The sequence below is a fragment of the Zalophus californianus genome, chromosome 10 (assembly GCF_009762305.2).
Source record: "Zalophus californianus isolate mZalCal1 chromosome 10, mZalCal1.pri.v2, whole genome shotgun sequence".
Lineage (NCBI taxonomy): Eukaryota > Metazoa > Chordata > Mammalia > Carnivora > Otariidae > Zalophus > Zalophus californianus.
In genome coordinates, this window is record NC_045604.1 from 1,277,536 (window position 1) to 1,297,858 (window position 20,323).

Sequence of the window (20,323 nt, forward strand, 5' to 3'; positions counted from 1 at the left end):
GGGGCGGGAGCTCCTGCGCGCGGGCGGCGCGGCGCGCTCCGCCCCGGCGCGCTGCCTTCCCTCTCCTTCCTCGGTCTGTGCCTTCCGGAACACTTGTGTGGCTGACTCTGCGAGCTGTGGGGGTTGGAGAGGAGCCTGGAAGTTGTCATTTACGGGGCGTCGGCGCTCAGCACACCTTTTGAGGCTTGATGTGAGGTCTGATTCTCCAGCACAGTCTGCAAATATCCAGTTCTTAAAACAGTTCGGCTACCTAGCCACAGCCAAGAGGGGCTCCCCGCTTTTGTGCTGAACAAACGGTATGCACGTGAGGGTCAGGGGTCCGGCCGTGGAGGAGAGGTTGAGAGATGGAGGGACGGAGAAGCAGGTGCTGAAAGAGGGGAGCTCGCGCGAGAGCTCGTGTGTTCCGAACTCAGACGCGGTACATGAGAAGTGTAAATCAACTGAACTAAAAAAAAAAAAAGAAGAAGAAGAAGAAGAGGAAAGAGGAGACCTTGAGACAACCTGGATTGAGAAATAGTCCCAAAGGGAAAAGAAAACATAACTTGAGTATGACTGTGTGAAAGTCGGGACCTATCAGAGGGGACAGGGGTGGAGGACAGTTAGATGCGGATTAGATCAGTTAGCCGGAAATGGTTTAGGGAAGGTTCCCTAAAATAGGAGAGGGAGGGTAAGGAAGGGGTTGACAGGAAAGAGTGGAGGGTTCCCTTCCCCTTCCACGAACATCCTACCGGACCGTCCGTTCCTGCAGCAAGCATTTACTGCATGTCCACCACGTGTCCAGCGTTGTGCCAGGCGCAAGGCTCCTGTTCTTCAGCGCCTCCGGGTCTAACGGGAGAGAAAGCCTTGGGACGACAGCTCTTAGGGACGCTGTAAGAAAGCTGTAGACTAGACTCGCGCTGGGGAAAGGAGACTTGGAAATGTGTCTCCGGGTTTCCTAGAGGAGATGTCCGGTGAACCAGCTGTCAGAAGGGAATTGGAGAAGAATACCAGGCAGAAAAATATTTGCAAAGGGCTGGGGACAAGACAGAACACAGCATTTCAGCACGATTGGAGGCCTGGCTTTCCAGAGAGGGACTATCAGAAGAGAGGCTGTTGAGATTAGGTCCATATGTTGCAGGGCCTCGTACGTCCTTCTAAGGAACTTAAACGTCATCCTACAGAAGATGGGGAGGTTTGAAGGACATAGCACGTTTGAATCTTAGGCGGGTAACTCTGGCAGACTGTGGGAAAAGAACTGGCCTGAGAGGGTGTAGGGCCCCTTGTAGAGGCCTCTGAAATAATCGAGGTGAAAAAATGCTGAAGGCTTGAAATCAGGCAGTGGCGATAAGAAATGGAAACGAGGGGAGGAATTTGAGATATTTAGGAGCTTCTAGCTCTTGTGTCTGTATGCGGGCATAGACGAGACTGGCTTTGTGGCTGGGACTTGGGTATTCATCTTTGTGTCCTCAGCGTCCACTGAGTGATGGGTAGGGTCACTCTTGGTGAAGGTTGGTACAATGAATTCGGAAATGAAATACTAAGGGGAGGGGCATGGAGGAGATGAAAAGAAAGGAATATGCCTAGGAGAGTGCTGATAAAGTGAAATGCAGGAAGTCCGTGAGTAAGAGTGGCCATTCCCCGCCTCTTCCGTTGGTCCCCAATTCCTCGCCCTCCGGCCAGCGTCCGGTTTTCCCGCCACTCGCAGGCGGCTCCGCCTCCCCAGCGCTCATTGGCTGAAAGCCCATCAACGCTAGGCCACGCCCTCTCCGTGACTCTGGCCGCGTTTCCCCGCCTCCTCCTCCTCCTGCACTTGGAGTAACGCCCCCACCTGCCAGGCCACGCCCACGCCGCAGTCCTCCCAGGAGGCGGGCTTCGTCGGCCCCGCCTCTTCTTGAGGCGGCTCCCGCCAGGGGGCGCCGCGCAACCAGCCGGCCGCCCTCCCGCGAGTCTGGCGCACACACCCCCTCCGCCCCGCGCGCCGGCAGCTCCGAGACCGCCCGGCTGCGCCGGCTCCTACTCCGGGAGGGGCCGGGGTCCCGGATGGCCGCGGCAGGGTCTACGAGGCCAAGCCTGTAAGCCAACGGGCGTCATGGAGGCAGAGCAGCGGCCGACGACGGGGGCCGACGAACGGGCAACCCCCGGGCTGGAGGCGGCTCCTCCTGCTGCCCCGGCGCCTGCGACCGCGGCCTCGGGACCGCTCCTGGCGCCCGCGTCTGGGCCCGAGCCCAAGCGGAGGCAGCTCGGGACGCTGCTGCAGCCCACGGTCAACAAGTTCTCCCTTCGCGTGTTTGGCAGCCACAAAGCAGTGGAAATCGAGCAGGAGAGGGTCAAGTCAGCGGGGACCTGGATCATCCACCCCTACAGCGACTTCCGGTACTGGGGGCCCAGCAAGGAGGGCGGGGGACACAGATCCCACCCCCACGGGCCGCGACTCGGGGGCAGGGTCCGCCCCACCCTCCACGGACACTTCATTTCCGGCCCAGGGGTCCTCGGGTGGGACGACGGAGTCACTTCCCCAAATCTAGCCTGGGAATTCTTGGGCGAGGGATTCCTAGCCGGAGGTCCTCGCTGACCTGACACCAGAGCAGACAGCAGAGATCTGGATTTTTCCCGTTTCGGGAACCTGGCACTCCCCCTGGACCACAGGGACTACTGGGGTTAGGGACCACTGCCTCCTGCAGTCCTGTCTGCCGGGGATCTGGGAAATTATGTCATGTTCGGGGTCGGGGTCAGCCTGAGGGAGAAACCGAGCTCCCGTATCTCCCACCCTTGCACTTCCACCCCCAGCACCTGCATAGTTCAGCAGGGCAGGCTACCAGGAAAAAATAGGGAGGCTGGGGGGCGGGGGCCCGGGGGTGTCCCAGCTGAGGTTCTCGTCGCTGTCCCTGGTGCTGAAGGAGGGATGCAGCGGGGCAGGGCCGGGACTCCGAGCGATTGAGGCAGCAACGCAGGGGCACGGCCACCCTCCCAGGTGACTATCAGAGAGACGTAGGGACGGAGGGTGGAGGTGGGGCTGTACCTCTACATCAAGGTCGCTAGGGGAGGAGAGCAGCCCTGTCCTTGGGGGAAATGAAGGACAGCTTTTGGATGAGGCAACGATGTGTCCAAAACACCTAAGGTGGGGAGCAAAGTGAGCAGAAAGGATGAGGTGTGAATCAGGAGCCTGGAAACACAATTGGAGACCTAGACATCATTTTGAATCCACAGCCATACACACTCCCTAAATGTTCCTCTTTCTCCCATTGTTCCTTCCTCTTCCCTCTTTACTGCCTTATTCCTACCTCACCGCTGCACCTGTTGTAACCTCCTGTGATCTTCCTCCCTCCCCCGCTTCACCCTCAGGTGTAACCCTCAGAAGCCATGTATCCCCCTTATTAGCATACTTCTTCTCCGTCCTCTCTACTGCATCACCTGCTAGGCTTGTGACTGCCTGTGAGTCAGGCTGTGAAGATGCTCCATGGCTGGGCGAGCTCTCCTCTCCTCTCCTCTCCTCTCCTCTCCTCTCCTCTCCTCTCCTCTCCCAGCTTACAGTACAGGATTTCTCCAGTGGCCCAGGAGGCCCAGGAAGAGGGGGTCAAGGATTTGTTGTTGATTGAAAGCACAGTCTGAGAGGCTTCCTGGAGGCCTGGATTTGGGAACCCCCATGTTTCTTTTAGAAGCTGAAAAGATTGATTTTGTAGTCAGACTCAGAAGGGGCTGGGTCCTGGTTTGATGCTGTGATTAGGTGTGTCCTGGAATTAAAACCACCACAGCTGGGGCGCCTGGGTGGCACCCAGTCAGTTAAGCGTCCAACTCTTGGTTTCCGCTCCGGCTGTGATCTCAGAGTCAGGAGACTGAGCCCTGCATCGGGCTCTACACTCAGTCTGCTTGAGACTCTCTCTTCCTCTCCCTCTGCCCTTCCCCCTGCCTCTCTCTCTCTCAAATACATAAATAAATCTTTAAAAAATAGAAATAAGGGGCGTCTGGGTGGCTCAGATGGTTAAGCATCTGCCTTCAGCTCAGGTCATGATCCCAGGGTCCTGGGATCAAGCCCCGCATCGGGCTCCCTGCTCAGCGGGGAGCCTGCTTCTCCCTCTCCCTTGCCTGCCACTCCCCCTGCTTGTGCTCTCTCACTCTTTCTGTTGAATAAATAAATAAAATCTTAAAAAAAATAGAAATAAAACCACCATAGCTAATGGGGGCCCTAGATGGTCCGGTGATCTCTGACTGAAGGCTTCACCTAGCTTCCTCCTGACCTCTTCTTTCCACACTTCCACCACAGCAGTGTGGCCCTCCCCTGCCAGTGCCCTTGCCTGGGCTCAGCCAGAGTGCCAGCAGGCACAGGGAGATTAGGGAAGGAAAGGAGCGCAGAGCTTTAAGCCTTGCTGCCTCAGGATCTCCTGTGGAGCCTCTCTGTGTGCAGTCCTGTCTGAAGGGCTGTGAAGGGGGGTGGGGCATCCCTAAAAAGCTGAGTTCAGATGGGAAGCAGAACCGACCACCCCACCCTGGGACATAGACAAGCAGATCCCAGCAGAGAACCAGGAACCATGGATCCAGCTGTGTTGGGTAGGAGGGTTGGGGTCGGGAGGGCGTGAAGTCCTAGACCAGGAATGGGCAGAGAGCTGGAGATGGAAGAAGCAGCAACCTCTTCAGAAATCTGGGAACAAAAGGTGGGTGAGTCATGACACCAACTAGTGCTTGTACACACTGTCTTATCTATTGTCTCAGTGTGTGTGTTTTCAACAACCCTGTGGGGTTAGCACAGGGTACTCGATCTTTTTTTAACTTTAAAAATATTTAACGATAGTGACATAAAGCATGCACATGATAAAATATTACGTATATGTTGTACACATTAAAGAGATATATGAGTATATGTAGTGAGGATGTACATGGACACACCTGTGCAGTGGGTATATCTATGTGGTAGACATCTACATAGCAGCACAGCACATACTGGCATATTATATTGCATATATACTCAAAATACATGTGTGTGTGTGCGTGTGCAGATGTACACATATACGTACATACGTACATGTATGTGTAATCGCAAAGCACACCCCCGTGTAACAACCACCCAGGTGGAGAAAGGCTACATTGCCGGCGCCCAGAAGCACCCTTACTGCTCTCACAGCCCTTTCCCTCACCTACTATTCTAATTTTTGTGGCACTCATGTCCTTACCTTTTTTAAAAATAGTTTTACCACTTTTCTGTGAATCTCTAAATAATGCAGTTTAGTCTTGGCTGTTTTTGAACTTTGTACAAGTGGAATCATCCAGTATGTATTCTGTTGTTCTTTCTTTTGCTCAACACTAGATTAGTGAGATTCACCCGCACTGTGGAATGTAGCTGCTGGTGGGTGATTTCAGTGTTGTAGATTACTCCAGGGCATGAGTATATCACAGTCTATTTCTCTACGGTATTTGTTTTATTAATCTACATTTTTCTACTGATGAACATTTTGGATTATTTCCAGATTTCATGCAGCTATAAAAATTCCTGTATGTATCTCCTGCAGCACATACTTCCCTTGAGTGTGAATATACTTAGAATGGAATTGCTGGGTTGCAGGGAATGCAAATGTTAAACTTTATTAGATAATACCAAACTATTTTCTCAAACGGTGGCCCCACCTTACACTCCCCACCAGCTGTAAGTGACCCTTCCGTCCCCACCCTTAGCTGTGTCCGACTCTGCTGTTTGTCGAGCGGCTGGGGCAATCTCGTGGTCTTACCCCCCGTCCCACCCCCACCTTAGGTTTTACTGGGACCTGATCATGCTCCTGCTGATGGTGGGGAACCTCATTGTGCTGCCCGTGGGCATCACCTTCTTCAAGGAGGAGAACTCCCCACCTTGGATCGTCTTCAACGTCCTCTCGGACACTTTCTTCCTGCTGGATCTGGTGCTCAACTTCCGCACCGGCATCGTGGTTGAGGAAGGTGCTGAAATCCTGCTGGCCCCGCGGGCCATCCGGTCGCGCTACCTGCGCACCTGGTTCCTGGTCGACCTCATCTCCTCCATCCCAGTGGATTACATCTTCCTGGTGGTGGAGCTGGAACCACGACTGGATGCCGAGGTCTACAAAACAGCGCGGGCGCTGCGCATTGTGCGCTTCACCAAGATCCTCAGCCTGCTACGGCTGCTGCGTCTCTCCCGCCTCATCCGCTACATACACCAGTGGGAGGAGGTGGGGCGGGGAGGTGGGCAGGGGGGCTCGCAGACTCCTCCGGGACATTGCTATGGGTGGGGCTCCTGGTGACTTTATGGAGTGAGGCAGCCGGGTGGGCTCTCTCCAAAGTTGGTGGGGCAGAAGCAGGGGCACGCTGAGGGTTCAGGGGGTGGGCCCCCCCCCCCACCCCGTGCCCCGCAGGTGAGGAGGGTGGAGCGCAGCTGCGGAGGAACACTTGCAGGTTAGTTGGGCGGGGGCCGGAGGAAGTGGGAGGGGAGCAGGCTGTGGAAGGGGCTGGAGTTTCAGCTTCAAGGGGAACCTAGTTTAGTGGTTCAGAGTGTGGGCCGTGCGATCTCATTGCCTGTGATCATTCCCGGTTTACTATTCACTATACGAGACTTGGTTTCCTCTTCTATAAAATGAAGATGTTAAATATACTTACATATGAGAAGGTTATAAGGTTTAAAGGAATTAATACCCTTAAAGCTCCTAGAACAGTGCCTGGAACATAGTAAGTTCTGTTAGTGTTGTGGGGGAGGGGAAGGGGCCTGCGGGCGCGAATGCTCGCTCGCAGGCCTTGGGGTCATTGCACCGTGAAATGCCCTCTTCCTCTCTTCCAGCGGGCACAGCCTGGGCAGCTTGTGCAGTTGATTGTTTTGAGTTTCCGCTGTGACGCTGTGATTCTGGGCACGTGACCGGCACCAATTTCCTATGCATAAGATGAGCGTAGTAGCCCAGCCGACTTTGTATCTGCTGTACGGGTGTGTTGTGCCTGAATAACAGCCGCGTTTGAAACATTCATGGGGGCTGGGGCCAGAGAAGTTCAAGGAGAGAATTTGCAGGGCCAGGATTAGAGGAGGACCAGCGGGGCGGGGGTCCTGTCCACAGCAGCCGCTCCTCGGACTCCTCAGATCTTTCACATGACCTATGACCTGGCCAGTGCCGTGGTGCGCATCTTCAACCTCATCGGGATGATGCTGCTGCTGTGCCATTGGGACGGGTGTCTGCAGTTCCTGGTGCCCATGCTGCAGGACTTCCCTCCTGACTGCTGGGTCTCCATCAACCGCATGGTGGTGAGAACTCCCCACAGCCCTGTCACCTCTGGGCCTTCTCGGGGCTCCTCTGCCTGGGAAGCAGGGGCAGGAGGTGGGAGATGGCCGCGTGAGGAGGTGGGGGGGAAGCTACCTAGAGGAAGTGCTCTTGTGTTGTGGGGAGCAGGCAGGGAAGGACACCTAGGCAGACACTGGGGGCCCTCACGCTGCAGAGAGGCCCCTTCTGCCCCGGGGCCCCCAGAACCAAGCCTAAAGAAGGGGGGGGCAGGCGGAAGGACCGAAGGAAGGGGGGTCGCAGGAGGAGAGTGAGGCCTCTCCGAGGAGGCTGTGTCCAGCTCGGCAATGCACTCTGCCCTCCAGAACCACTCATGGGGGCGCCAGTATTCCCATGCCCTGTTCAAGGCCATGAGCCACATGCTGTGCATTGGCTACGGGCAGCAAGCCCCTGTAGGCATGCCCGACGTCTGGCTCACCATGCTCAGCATGATTGTGGGTGCCACGTGCTATGCCATGTTCATCGGCCACGCCACGGCGCTCATCCAGTCCCTGGACTCTTCCCGACGTCAGTACCAGGAGAAGGTCAGCAGGGGCAGGAGAAGGAAGGGGTGGGCATGGAAGCGTGTTAGAGGCTGGGTAGCTCCACTCGAGGCTGATTCTGACACATGCCCCTGCTGGGTCTCTGTGTCCTTCCCTGCCCTGTGTCCATTTGTCCCATGCCCCTGTGTGTAACTGTTGCCTTGTTTGGACCTATGTCCCTGTCCTTGACCCTTTCTCTGCCCACGTCTGGGTTCTCCTGTGACTGTGCCGTGTGTCTTCCCGTGTGGCCTGCCGAACCCCCATGTGTCTCCATGCTTCACTCCTCCGGATCTGGCCAATGCCTGTGGTCTTTCTTCCATATACCGTCCCCCCCCACGGCCCCCGCCCTGCACCTGGCTCTGCATCCCCTGGCCGCCGACCGCCGGCTGGCCCTCCAGTACAAGCAGGTGGAGCAGTACATGTCCTTCCACAAGCTGCCGGCTGACACCCGGCAGCGCATCCACGAGTACTACGAGCACCGTTACCAGGGGAAGATGTTCGACGAGGAGAGCATCCTGGGCGAGCTGAGCGAGCCGCTCCGGGAGGTGGGGCTGGGCGTGGGGGTGCCGTCTGGGGCAGGGGCTACTGGCCAGTAGGTGATGAGACCAGGCCTCTGGGGGGCTTTTAGGGACTAGGGTCTTTCTGGAAAGTCTTATGGGGTTAAGTATACATGGAGAGGGGCTGCAGGGATCTCTGTTTGGGGGCGATGGTCCTGCAGGGGCTTGTGGGAGAGCTCTGAAGGCAGGAGCTTGGGGATGGTCCCAGGCTCACCGAAGCGTCCCCATCCTTTGGCAGATCGTGACCCCAGGGGTGGGGCCTCTGGAGACAGATTAGCTCGATGGGGGCACCTCGGGGCAGGGGACACCGCCTGCCTGACAGGCCCCTCCCCTGCCCAGGAGATCATTAACTTCACCTGCCGGGGCCTGGTGGCCCACATGCCGTTGTTTGCCCACGCCGACCCCAGCTTCGTCACAGCCGTGCTCACCAAGCTGCGCTTTGAGGTCTTCCAGCCGGGGGACCTCGTGGTTCGCGAGGGCTCCGTGGGCAGGAAGATGTACTTCATCCAGCACGGGCTGCTCAGTGTGCTGGCACGTGGCGCCCGGGACACCCGCCTCACTGATGGATCCTACTTTGGGGGTCAGCAGGCCTCGGGGAGGGTGGGGGGACTGGAGCAGAAGCTAGAGGGCAGTTGCTCCCCTGGGTCAGGCTGTGTGCAGAATCACAGAGCTCCAGCCTTCCCTAGGCCTGCTTAACCAGACTCTGGGCCCTGGGGCTCTGCGGTTTTAAATCGCTTCCTAAGAGAGGCCAATGCATAGACCCCCTTGACAATTTCTACGCCAGTGGGCCTTGTAGAACCCTTAAGCAGTGAAATCCAAGGATCCTGGGAGATGACGGAAAGACAGGAATAAAGCCCTGCTGCTCCAGGGGCTTGAGTTTGCTGGCTCCCTGGCGGGACGCCCTGGCAACACAGTTCAGGGGTCAGGCTGTAGCAGTGGGGGGCCGTTCCACCAGAGGCTGCCCACAGCTGCTCGAGGCTCTGCCCTGGCTCAGCCCCAGACCACCCGCCACTCTCCAGCATCCCTGTCCTGTCGCTCTTTGCCCTTTGGCCCTGCCTTTCTCCTTCTCAGTTGCCCTTGGACTTCATTCGCTGCCCCAGGCCTGCCCCTTGGGCCAGAGCAGGGGAGTGGGTATGAATTAAATGGAGTGGAATAGCTAGGTGCGTGGGGGCCAGAAAGACCCACCTGTTTGTCAGCTTTAGTTTGAAGAGAGTGAGAGAGATTGTAATTGTGCACATCTGGAGAAAGACAACCCTTGGGGCATTTAGGGGTCTTGGTGTGGGTGGGGAGGAGCCTGAGGGAGCCGGGTCAGCTGCTGCAGGCCCGGCAAGAGGGAATTCTGCGGGAGTTCTGGGGACGGCAGTTCTGAGGGCCCCCCCCCCCCAACTTGGACAGAGATCTGTCTGCTGACGCGGGGCCGACGCACGGCCAGCGTGCGGGCGGACACCTACTGTCGCTTGTACTCCCTGAGCGTGGACCATTTCAACGCCGTGCTGGAGGAGTTCCCCATGATGCGCCGGGCCTTCGAGACTGTGGCCATGGATAGGCTGCGCCGCATCGGTGAGGCCCCTCTGCCCTGTGCGCCCTGGGGTCCTGGCTGTGTCCCCACCCCGCCTCCATAGCAAGGCAGCCCCGCCTCCCAGGGCCCAGGCTCTAGTGCATCAACGTCACACCCCAGCCCACCCCGTTCTCAGCAAATGCCCCCACAAGACCTTCAACACTGTGTCTCACTGTCCTTGCCACTCAGTGTCTCCTACCCCTGGAGACATTGCCCCGAGTCTCCACGCCCAGAGTCCTGCTTCCCTGAGCCTCACCATCTCTGGTGCATACTGTCCCCCCTGGCCCTCTTCCTCCAACGCCTACCTTCCGGCCTCCATCCCCATCCCTCACCCCGCTGCCACCCTTTGATTCCGTCTTGTTGTCCTCCTGCTCTGATACCCAGCCTTCACCTTGGCCTCCTTCCCCTCCTCATTCTCCCCCTGCTGGGACCATTTCTAGGCAAGAAGAGCTCTGTACTGCAGCGGAAACGCTCCGAGCCAAGTCCCGGCAGCAGCGGGGGCACCGTGGAGCAGCACTTGGTACAGCACGACAGGGACACCGCCCGGGGAGTCCGGGGCCTGGCCCCGGGCACAGGAGCTTGGCTCAGCGGAAAGCCGGCGCTGTGGGGGCCGCTGGTGCACGCGCCCCTGCAGGCAGCCGCCGCGACCTCCAGTGTGGCCATTGCCCTGACTCACCAGCGGGGCCCTCTGCCCCTCTCCCCGGACTCTCCAGCTACCCTCCTTGCTCGCTCTGCTCGACGCTCAGCGGGCTCCCCAGCCTCCCCGCTAGCGCCTGTCCGAGCTGGCCCTCTGCTGGCCCGGGGTCCGTGGGCATCTACCTCCCGCCTGCCGGTCCCACCTGCCCGAGCCCTCCACGCCAGCCTGTCCCGGGCTGGGCGCTCCCAGGTGTCCTTGCTGGGCCCCCCCCCCCGGGAGGAGGTGGACGACGACTCGGACTTGGGGGCCGCCCACTCTCAGCCTCCCAACCCTCTCTGCCTCAACGGGCAGCTGGGGATGGCTCTCCTGGGCGTAAGGGCTCAGGAAGTGAACGCCTGTCCTCTTCAGGGCCCCTGGCCAAGCTTCCAGGGACAGCCCAACCCCCCAGGCCATCAGTGCCTGAGTCAGCTGCCCCTCGGGGCCCCCAGCTCTCTGCCAACATGTGAAACCCTTGGCTAAGCTCTTGGGTGCCGCGGTGTGTGCCCGAGGGTGGGTGCCTCTGGGGGAAGGCCAAGGAGATCTGAAACACGGCCCTGGGGGAATATCTCCCTTTACTACCAAGAGATGGTCTCTGTCCTCAGCTCAGGCACTCTGTAGCCTGTCTGACATCCCCCTAACCCATTCACCCATTCATCAAATGTACCAAGCGCCTACCATGTTCAGGACACTGTGCCAGGCGCCGTATGTCTTCACTGCCAAGTAGAAGTGACTCCAAGGCCTCTGAGGAGGGGGTTCCCCTGGCCTGGTCCTGCCAGGTGCAGGCTCGGGCCCAGGCCCCCACCTCACCAAGCACAACTGCTTGCCACCGCCATCACTGCCAAGCAACTAGATGTCTCTGTTTCCCGGCCCGTGACCCTGCAGGTGCTGCCTGCTGCGTTCGGCCTCTGCCTCCCTAGCACAGCCGGGCACTGCCAACCCCCATGCCTCCGCTGCTGTCAACAGGTGTCTCTGCTCCCCAGTGTGGGCCTCCACCTTCACTGCCTTGTGTGGACCGTTCCCCTCCATACCGCCCCCACCCAGCGCGAACGTCTCCTGTCGAGTCCCTTGCACTCTCTGTCCCCGTCCTAGATCTTCTTGTAGACAGGGGCCACCTCCTCCCTGAGCCCCTGCCCTGCCGGTGTCCCCCTAAAGGCTGTGGGATGGATGGCACCTCCCCATTTAATGTGCCAGCCTGGATCCCCCCAGGTGGGGGGCAAGTGGCTGAATCCTTAGATGGCATTTTTTTCTTCCCTTCTTCCCTCCCTTCCTTCCTTGTTTATTCTTATTATTCAATTATGTAATAATTGTATTTATTCATTTGCTAGTTTTATTTATTATTAATTCATTTTATTTAGCCGTTCCTTTATCCATCCCTCCCCACCTCTCCTTATGGGGAGAGAGGAAGAAGCAGGGCCCCCATGCCAGCTCTTGGGGTCCTCGCTCAGCTCCACCAGCCGGCAGCAATACTGAGCCCTCTCTCTATCTAGAGCGGCAGGAAGGGCTACGCAAGCAGGGAGGAAGACTCTTGCTACTTTCAGGGTTTTGCTCCTCCTGAGTCTACTGTTGGTGAAAGAGTAAGTGGAGGAGCCAAGGTATCCAAGCCTGGGGAAGGGTAGGCTAGCCAGTACCTCTGCCTTCTCCGGGACAAGAGAAATACTTGGCCCTGCTCCTCTGTCCCCACATCTGCTCGACAGTATCAGAGAATGTGGAGCCAGGACCTTAAATCTTTCCTCTTGAGTGAAGAGTCCTGGGGTTTTATAATTGCTCCCAAACAGCTGGGTTTAAAAGGAAAACAGAGCTACTCGTTTTGGCTCCTGGTTTGTGTGGGGGAACACCGTGGGCACGAAGGAGTTTCTGGGTGCAGGACGAGGCAGCAGAGCATCTGACCCAGCAGGGCATGAGGTGGGCGTGAGAGCAGCCATGGAGGGGCCTGCAAACCCAACAGAGGTTGTGAAGACAGTGACAAGATGAGCCCCCCAACTCTCGGGGCTCCCCAGCCCTCCTCCAGCCTCACTTCCCCAAAAGGCTGGTGCTTTGGTGTCACTGTCCATCACAATGAAGGAAGAGGTGGCGCTCTCCTCGGGAGATGCTCAGGTCATCACGAGGGCCACACCGGAGACCATCAGACTGCATGGATATAGGGATTCTGTGGGGACCCCCTGTTCCCCTCGTCCCCCACGCCCTGGGTACAGGAAGCCCAGGGGACTCAAATTAACCGGCTAAGCTAGGATTAGAGGCTCAGGGTATTTAGGGCCCAGCTGAGAGCATTGGGCGCAGGGGATGTAGGACTGGTGCTGCCGGGTGGCCTGTGCTTAGCTGGACACAGACCTTCCGGGCCTGCGGGGAAGGGAGAGAGGAAGTGGCGCCCTGAAACGGGGCTAGACGGCAGATGCGGCCTCGGCAGGGAGGGCCTGGAGCAGAGAAGACAGCTGGGGGACTGTGGGGTGGAGGGAGTGAGGTCCTGGTTGGGCTGGGTTAGGGGGGCGTGGCATCTCAGGATATGCTCAGCACGCGCATGATGTTGGTGTAGCCAGAGCCAGGGCGCCAGCCTGTCACCACGATCACCAGGTCTCCCACGCGGAGGAAGCCACGGAGCTTTCCTGGCAGGGGTGCCGGGAGAAGATGACGGTCAGCCATTGAGGGACGCAGGCCAGCCCTGTCATGAGAGCCAGCCACCGCCCCCCATCCCCTCCAGGGCAGCCCAGAGGGGCTTGAGGTGAACTACACAGTGTGGGCCCTAGGTGGCGCCACAGGGACGGCGACCGCGGCAGTATATTAGGGCTGCAGGGGTGTCCAGGGGTGGCATGTTGCCCACCTGTGCTGCTATGGAGAAAGGAAGAGGTGGGGTGTGATCACAGTCCGTAAACCAGAGTTTCCCTCCGGCTTGTACCCTCACCTCTTAACCCTTACGTCCTAGCCAGCTCTGGCCACCCGGTGCGGACAGCAGCCAGGCCGACCTCGCTCCCACTGCCCTCCTCCTCAGCAGGCCCCCTCCCCCCAGCCCCGGAGGCCACATATCCCTGTGTCCTAGTGACCCTCCCGGAGAAACTCTGGGACCAGAGGAGAGAGGCAAGGCCCTGTGAGTGTGTGTGGAAGGTGAGGTCGGGGGACTGAGGTTGCAGATCCAGGGCCGGGTGGGGAGGAAACGTAGGTGGCTCACCACTTTCAATGCCAAATTGGACCCGGCGATCCACATCGTCTGCCCAGATGGCCTCTGGAGGTTCACTGTAGAGCAAGGGGAAGACCCCTCGGCACAGGTGGGCCTGCCGGGCAGCCTGGGCAGAGCGGGTAACAGCAATGACCGCTGCCCGAGGTCGGTACCGAGACAGCAGCTGTGCTGAGCTGAAGGAGATGGAGAAGGTCTCAGAACAGTGAAAGAGTGTTGAACCAGGAAACAAGGGTTTGGGTTCTGATCCCAGGGTCACAAACAAGCTGTGTGGCCCTGGGTGAGTCATCATATTTCTCTGGGCCTTGTTTTTCTCACCTGTAAAATGGGCATAAGCATGCCTGCCCTTCTTAGCACACAAGGATGACCAGAGATAATGAAGGATAGATCAAAGCAGATAATAAGAAACTTCTTGAGAAGCATAAAACCCTTCTGAGAATGTACCTATATGTAGTACTTAACTCACAGGTGTCTCTTGTTAATCCTCACAACCCCATGAGAAAACGGAGGTCTATGGGGCCTAGGGGGCTTACCCAAGGCACCGTAGCTGATTTCAGAGCAAAGGCTTGAACTAAGGCCTTCTGGTCCCTTCTGCAACACCTCAGCATCGTAAGGCTTTGTGGACTAAAAGCAGGGGCCCTAAACTGTCCTGGAAGCCTCCGTGCTCAGTGATGTCACATTCCCTTCCAACCCCATGGAGCTCATGGTGAATTTCCCGCATGCTCCAAGATCCGCCTCTCCTGGCCTCCAGCTACCTACTCCTCTTGCTGCAGAACGATACTCTTCATCCCTGACGTCAAGACAAAACCCAGGCCTGTGGCCCATCCCCGCCTGCCCCTAGCCCAAAGCTGTGTCCTGGTGTTGCCAGTGTCCTCCTCACCGGCCAGTCGTGGTCAGCACGATGATGGCGGCAGCACAGCACTTGAAGGCGGCCTCCACCGCGCCTATGGCAGTGACCTCAGTGGGATCTCGGCTCAGGGGTGCTGCCCGGCGCAGTTCCTCAAACAGCTGCCGGTGGTACACGGCAGCCTCTGCCTCCCGGGCAATCTGCAAGCACCAGAGGTCAGGCGGGGCCGGGGGCACCGGGGCCAGGAAGGGGCTTGGTGTTTCTGGGATTCTGAACTCCTACCGCGTGCTGCATCTTTACTGCCTCCACGGGAAATCGGCCCTTGGCAGTCTCCCCTGACAGCATGATGCAGTCTGCTCCGTCCAGCACAGCGTTGGCTACGTCACTGGTCTCCGCCCGGGTCGGCCGTGGCTTAGTGATCATGCTCTCCAGCATCTGGGGGACGTCGGGGCATCAGAGCTGCAGGACTCAAACTCTGGGCACCCTGCCCCAGCTACTTCTCTGCCACTCTCAGAGTGCCCCGAAAGCCAGGGTCACAGTTACAAACTATGTGATTCTGGCAATTCAGTTTCCTCATCTGAAAAATGGGGCTCACAGAATCTCTTCCCAACTTCGTTGTTTGAGGATCAAACACTGGACAGCAAAATGTGCTACAGACCTAAGGTATGGGTATCCACCGTCAGGTGTCCCCAACACCCAGAGAATGCCCGGGGCCCCGAGGGCTCACTCCAGACCTGTGTGGCGCAGACAACGGGCTTGCCCGCCAAGTTGCACCGTCCAATCATCATCTTCTGGGCCAGGAAAACCTTCTCGGCTGGGATCTCGATGCCCAGGTCGCCCCGCGCCACCATGATGCCATCGCTCACCTCCAGGATTTCATCAAACCTGGATGGTTGGGGGAGTCAGGGCTGGGGAAGAGCCAGGAGATTCCAGGGAGAGGCAGGCTGGAGGAGAGGAGGGCGATGGGGGTGGCTAGGGCCTGATGGGGACAAAAACCAAGCCTCACTTCTTCACGCCTTCGTGGTTCTCGATTTTGCTAATGATCTTGATGTCGCGTCCTTCGGGCCCCAGAGCAGCCCTGATGGCAGCCACATCACTGGCTTTCCTCACGAAGGAGGCAAAGATGATGTCCACGTTATGCTGTACCCCGAAGCGCAGGTCCAGAATGTCTTGCTCAGACAGCCCGGGCAAGTCCACCTCAACACCTGGCAAGTTCACGCCCTTCCGGCTGCCCAGGAGGCCTCCGTTCTCCACTTGGGTCTCCAGCTCCTCTGGGCCTGCAGGCATGGAAAGAGCCAGCGCAGGTCAAGGGTGATCCGAAGGCATCCGAAGTCGCGGAGAGGGAGCCCAGGAGATCAGGAACCCATGTCCTAGTGTCTCTCCACCCTCGGCCAGGCCTGTGCACCTAACAGGCACCGGTGGACGTCTGTGCAAGAAGGGACGAACCCAGCAGTCCCGCCCCAACCGGGTTGAGCCCACAAGCCTGGACACGGGGTCTCAGGGAGCGGGTGGGGAAGGGTGCTGGCCAGGGGCAAGGGCGGCGGGTCTACGGGGCGAGGGGGCCAAGGGAAGGGAGTGCGCCCACGTCCTCGCTTGGCTGGGGCGTAGGCTCATCCGCACCGATTTTCTTGACCTGGAGGGAGATGAGCCCGTCGTCTATGTAGATGCGGCCCCCCACCGGCACGACCTTGACGATATTGGGGTAGTCCACCCACACGGTGTTCCGGTCCCCCCGCGTCCGGAACGCCGGGTCCACGGTCACCAGCACCGGGGAGCCCTTCACTAGCTCCACCTCGGCCTCCGGGCCCTAGGGGCGGGGCCAGAATGGTCTTGAGACCCGCCTCGTGCCCCACCCTCCCGGGCCCCGCCCCGGGCCCCGCCCCTCGCGCGTCGCGGGGCACCTGGGGAAGCCTGCGGCGCGGGTCGGACTCTCACCCCCCGCAGGACCCCGGTGCGTATCTCCGGCCCCTTGGTGTCCAGGCCGATGGCCACGGGTCGGTAGCCGAGAGGAGAAGTTGCAAAGCTCTCCACCGCCTCCCGAATGTTGGCGATGGACTGAGCGTGGTACTGCGGACGAGCGAGCCGGGGTTTCAGGGAAAGGTTGCCAGGACACCCCCACTCCCCGGCAAGCTTTAGCTCCGCCCCCTCTCCTTGGCCCTGCCCCAAACCTCGTGGGACCCGTGCGAGAAGTTGAGGCGCGCAATGTTCATCCCGGCCTTGATCATCTCCTTGAGGCGCTCCACCGAGTGAGAGGCCGGTCCTGGAAGCAGAGATCCCTCTCAGACAACCTTCTTCCCAAACCCGTCGCCACCCATAGAGCCGCCCCACTGCACAGCAGTCCAGCTACCTGACCTTTATTCCCTGACGCAACCTCTGCTCACAGGTCAGCCAACACCTGCTTCCTTGCGGGGGGGCACCGCAGGGGTCTTGGAGGGGAGCGTCCTGAGCCCGGCTTGAGACAACTGTGTTGGCAGTAATGTAACTGCTGCAGAGTGGGGGTCCCCGGGCCCATGAGGGGGTACGGCAGGAGATAACGTGCCAGGTGAGGGGTCCGCCTGGGTCTTTAGAGCTGAGAGGCCTCATACTGACAGAGGAGAGGCGATCTCTCCCACCCCCTGCTTTGCTGGCCAGGCAGCTGTGTAACTGAGAGCCCGCCGGCCAACCTCTCCAGTCCCTTCCCAAAGCCGGTTTGCACGTGGGCACTAGGCCCCTTCCTCAGCTGCTCGAAGACAGGTTTAGCTATTCTGCAGCCCCCTGTGGTATCGATGTGTTCCCTTCTATTGGATCTTTCGCATCAGCATGTAACCCTGCTGCTCTGTCTTTTATCATAAAAGAAATCCTCTGAGCCCCAGTACCCGCTCCAGCTACAGTACTATATCTTTGCTCTCCTTTGCAGCAAAACTCACTGCAAGGGCTCTCTGTGCTTGCTACCTCCGGTCCTCCTTCCTCCCCCTCTTCTCCCTTGCTCTCACTCCAGCCGGGCGCTGGCCCCGCCTCCCTGCAGCATCTCTTCCTGCAAGGGTCGCCAAGAACCTCTGTGTAGTTGCTAAATGCAGTGGTCAGTTCTCAGTGCTCGTCCGGGCTGGCGGGTCGGCAGCATTGGACCCGCGCGTCCTTGACGCACCTGCCTCACTTAGCCTCCAGAACACGCCCCGTCTCCCGTTTCCTCCGGCCCCACTGGCTGTTGCTTCTCAGCCCTTGCTTACTCCCCTTGACATTAGATGCCTATTCTCTTCTCTGTCATTTTCCCTTCACTCCCTTGGTGGTCTCACCTAGTCTCAGGGCTTTAAATACCATCTCTATGCTGACAACTCCCACATGTATATCTACAATTCAGACGTCTGCCCCAAACCCAGACTTGTGTATCTGATTGCCTCTGAGCATCTCAAACTCAGCATGCGCGAAGCCCAACTGCTGATCTCCTCCCCCGAAAACCTCTGCACCGAGGTCTTCGCTGCTCAGTTGATAATGCACCCTTCTCGTGCCTCATGACACAAGCCTTGGATTCCTCTCTGACTCCTTTTTCACCCTCACGCCCTCCCCTTGTCCAGGCTGTCTGGAAATCCTGTCGACTCCATCTTCCAAATGCACTCAGAATCTGATCGCGTCTGACCACCGCCACTGCCCCCACATGGTCTGAGCCAGAAATGTCGCAGGAGCTGCTTCTACTCTTGCCCCCACCGCCGCCCCAACCTCTTCAGTACCACAGCCAGGCAGTCCATTCCAGCATAAGAGCGAGTCACTCTCCCCCCCCAGCACTCTGCAGCCCTCTCCTACTTCTTCTAGAGGAAAACTGAACTCAAACTCTAAGAATGGCTGCGAAGCCCTACATGATCTCCTCTTCCTCTACAATGTCTTCATTTGGCTACTCATCCCCCGTGATGGTTTCTAACCATTCTAGCCTCCTTGACTTGGGGTCTTTGCACTGGCTGCTCCCTTGCCTGGAACCAGCCCCTCCAACATGAGCACGGCCTCCTCTCATCTCCTTCATGCCTTTGCTCAGATGTAATTTTCTGAACAATGGCTCCCCAGTGGGACTCTAGCCTGCCTCCCGCCCTCGAGCCCCTAATGCCCCCTACAAAGCTCTGTGTTCCGGGCGCCTGGGTGGCTCAGTTGGTTAAGCGACTGCCTTCGGCTCAGGTCATGATCCTGGAGTCCCGGGATCGAGTCCCGCATCCGGCTCCCTGCTTGGCAGGGAGTCTGCTTCTCCCTCTGACCCTCTTCCCTCTTGTGCTCTCTGTCTCTCATTCTCTCCCTCTCAAATAAATAAATAAAATCTTAAAAAAAAAACAACAACAAAGCTCTGTGTTCCTTGTTTCCGTAGTTCCTACCACTTTCTCACATACTAAATAATCTATTTCTTTTTAAGGTAGTATGGTTAGTATTTATTGTCTCGCCCAGCTAGGTGGTCAGCCCCCCAAGGGCGGTGGTCTTCGTTTACGTCACCGATCTCCTCCCAGGGCCCCAAGCCTTGGCCACCAGGTGCTCAACAAGTATTTGTTGAATGAATGAGTCTGTCAAGCATGGAGAGGTCTCAGAGGAGACAGCAGATGGGGAAGCATCTCGATAACCGCTCCCGAGGTCCCGTGATGCTGGGGTGGGGGACGCTCACCGATGGTGGCGATGATGCTGGTGCTACGGGCGGCCACGGGCTCCGAGTCGATGTCCAGCAGGCACAGGTGCTCGAGGAAGCTGTCTGCCATGGCAGCCGACAGCTGCTGCTGGAAGAAGGCCGTGCCCAGCTCGTGGGTCAGCTGGGCCGCGCTGGCCCGCCGCAGGTAGCCCGCCGGCCCTGCCGTGGAAGAGGGCTGCGTGGGCAGCTGCTGCACCCCCCATCCTTCCCCTCGGCATGCCCCAGGTCCCCTCTGTCCGCATCAGGTTTCACTGAGCCCTTCTTAGGAGCTGGGCACGACACAGACGTTATCCGAGAGACGGGGTTCGCATCCAGGCCTGACTGACTCTAGGCTCCGGTTCTTGACCATCCGGATCCCTCAGCCCTCACAACCCCGACTTCCTGCCCTCCAGCTGCTGACTCCCCTCAACCTCAGCTCTTCACCATATCTAGTCCACAGTGGCTGGTCATGATCCAGAATCACCCGGTCCCCTTTCCTAAGCTCCCTATTTTCTTCCTTCCAATTGGCTGGCTTCCCAACCCCCTCCTCTGAGTTTCCCCAGTCTCTTCAATGCTGCTCCAGTCCTAGGGTCCCTGTAACTTGACCCGGCGCAGCCCAGAGGAGCCCCAGTCCCAGCCGTACCCTCCATGCCCCTGAGTGCCTGCCTGTCTCTGGGGGTCTGCTCCCTGCTGTCGGGCTGTCAGAGGCAGGCTGGGCCAAGGGAGCAGTCCTGTGTGCTGGTTAAAGTGTCACCACCAGAGACCAGAGTCCAGGCAACACGGGAGTGCCCCGTGGCTCCCATGCTGCAGGACCCCCCCCTGCCCTGCCTACGGAGGCTAGGAAAGAGGCTTGGACCAGGGCCCAAACTGAACACAAGGGAGACTCCAGTGAACAGAACCCCCCCCCCCCCCGCCGAGGCCCTCGGGGTCCAGCAGCAGATATAAGTCATTTGTGTCTCTATCCCCACTCCTGATTTCCACCCTCACTCCCCACTCTATTCAATGGCTTCCCCTTTCCTTACCTCCTGGAGCCCCAATCAGGATGGACTTTGCTAAGTCCCTTTGGGACTTAGAGATCCTTGACCAAAGCTCCTGGGCTTGTATGCTCTCCTGGCTGGACATGCTTACAAAGTGAGAGGCTGTGGAGA

General features: G+C 58.5%; 2 protein-coding genes across 2 annotated transcripts; one reads left to right on the forward strand and one right to left on the reverse strand.

The window, feature by feature from the left end:
- Positions 1 to 1,972: 1,972 nt before the first annotated feature.
- Positions 1,973 to 11,867, forward strand: HCN3 (hyperpolarization activated cyclic nucleotide gated potassium channel 3). The gene is given in 9 exon segments (XM_027610479.1): positions 1,973 to 2,352; positions 5,720 to 6,149; positions 7,043 to 7,204; positions 7,544 to 7,762; positions 8,158 to 8,304; positions 8,656 to 8,896; positions 9,712 to 9,876; positions 10,315 to 10,775; positions 10,778 to 11,867. Coding segments are annotated over 9 exon segments (2,349 nt in total). The 5' UTR covers positions 1,973 to 2,068; the 3' UTR covers positions 11,018 to 11,867.
- A 9-nt stretch (positions 11,868 to 11,876) lies between these two features.
- Positions 11,877 to 19,909, reverse strand: PKLR (pyruvate kinase L/R). Its single transcript, XM_027610482.2, has 11 exons — positions 19,819 to 19,909; positions 19,176 to 19,355; positions 16,732 to 16,823; positions 16,499 to 16,630; positions 16,184 to 16,370; positions 15,570 to 15,840; positions 15,298 to 15,448; positions 14,846 to 14,998; positions 14,597 to 14,763; positions 13,711 to 13,892; positions 11,877 to 13,150 (listed from the first exon to the last, which is right to left on the reverse strand). Exons 1-11 carry the CDS (start codon positions 19,823 to 19,825, stop codon positions 13,044 to 13,046), a joined length of 1,629 nt encoding a protein of 542 aa, XP_027466283.1. The 5' UTR covers positions 19,826 to 19,909; the 3' UTR covers positions 11,877 to 13,043.
- Between the last annotated feature and the right edge of the window lie 414 nt (positions 19,910 to 20,323).

Bases quoted from the DNA above. Each gene is read 5' to 3' on its own strand.
- PKLR (XM_027610482.2), bottom strand. The intron at 16,824-19,175 runs GTGAGCGTCCCC...CTCTGCTTCCAG, and splicing joins CAGCATCATCGCCACCATCG to GACCGGCCTCTCACTCGGTG. The intron at 13,893-14,596 runs GTGAGGAGGACA...CATCTCCTTCAG, and splicing joins GTGCTGACCACGACTGGCCG to CTCAGCACAGCTGCTGTCTC.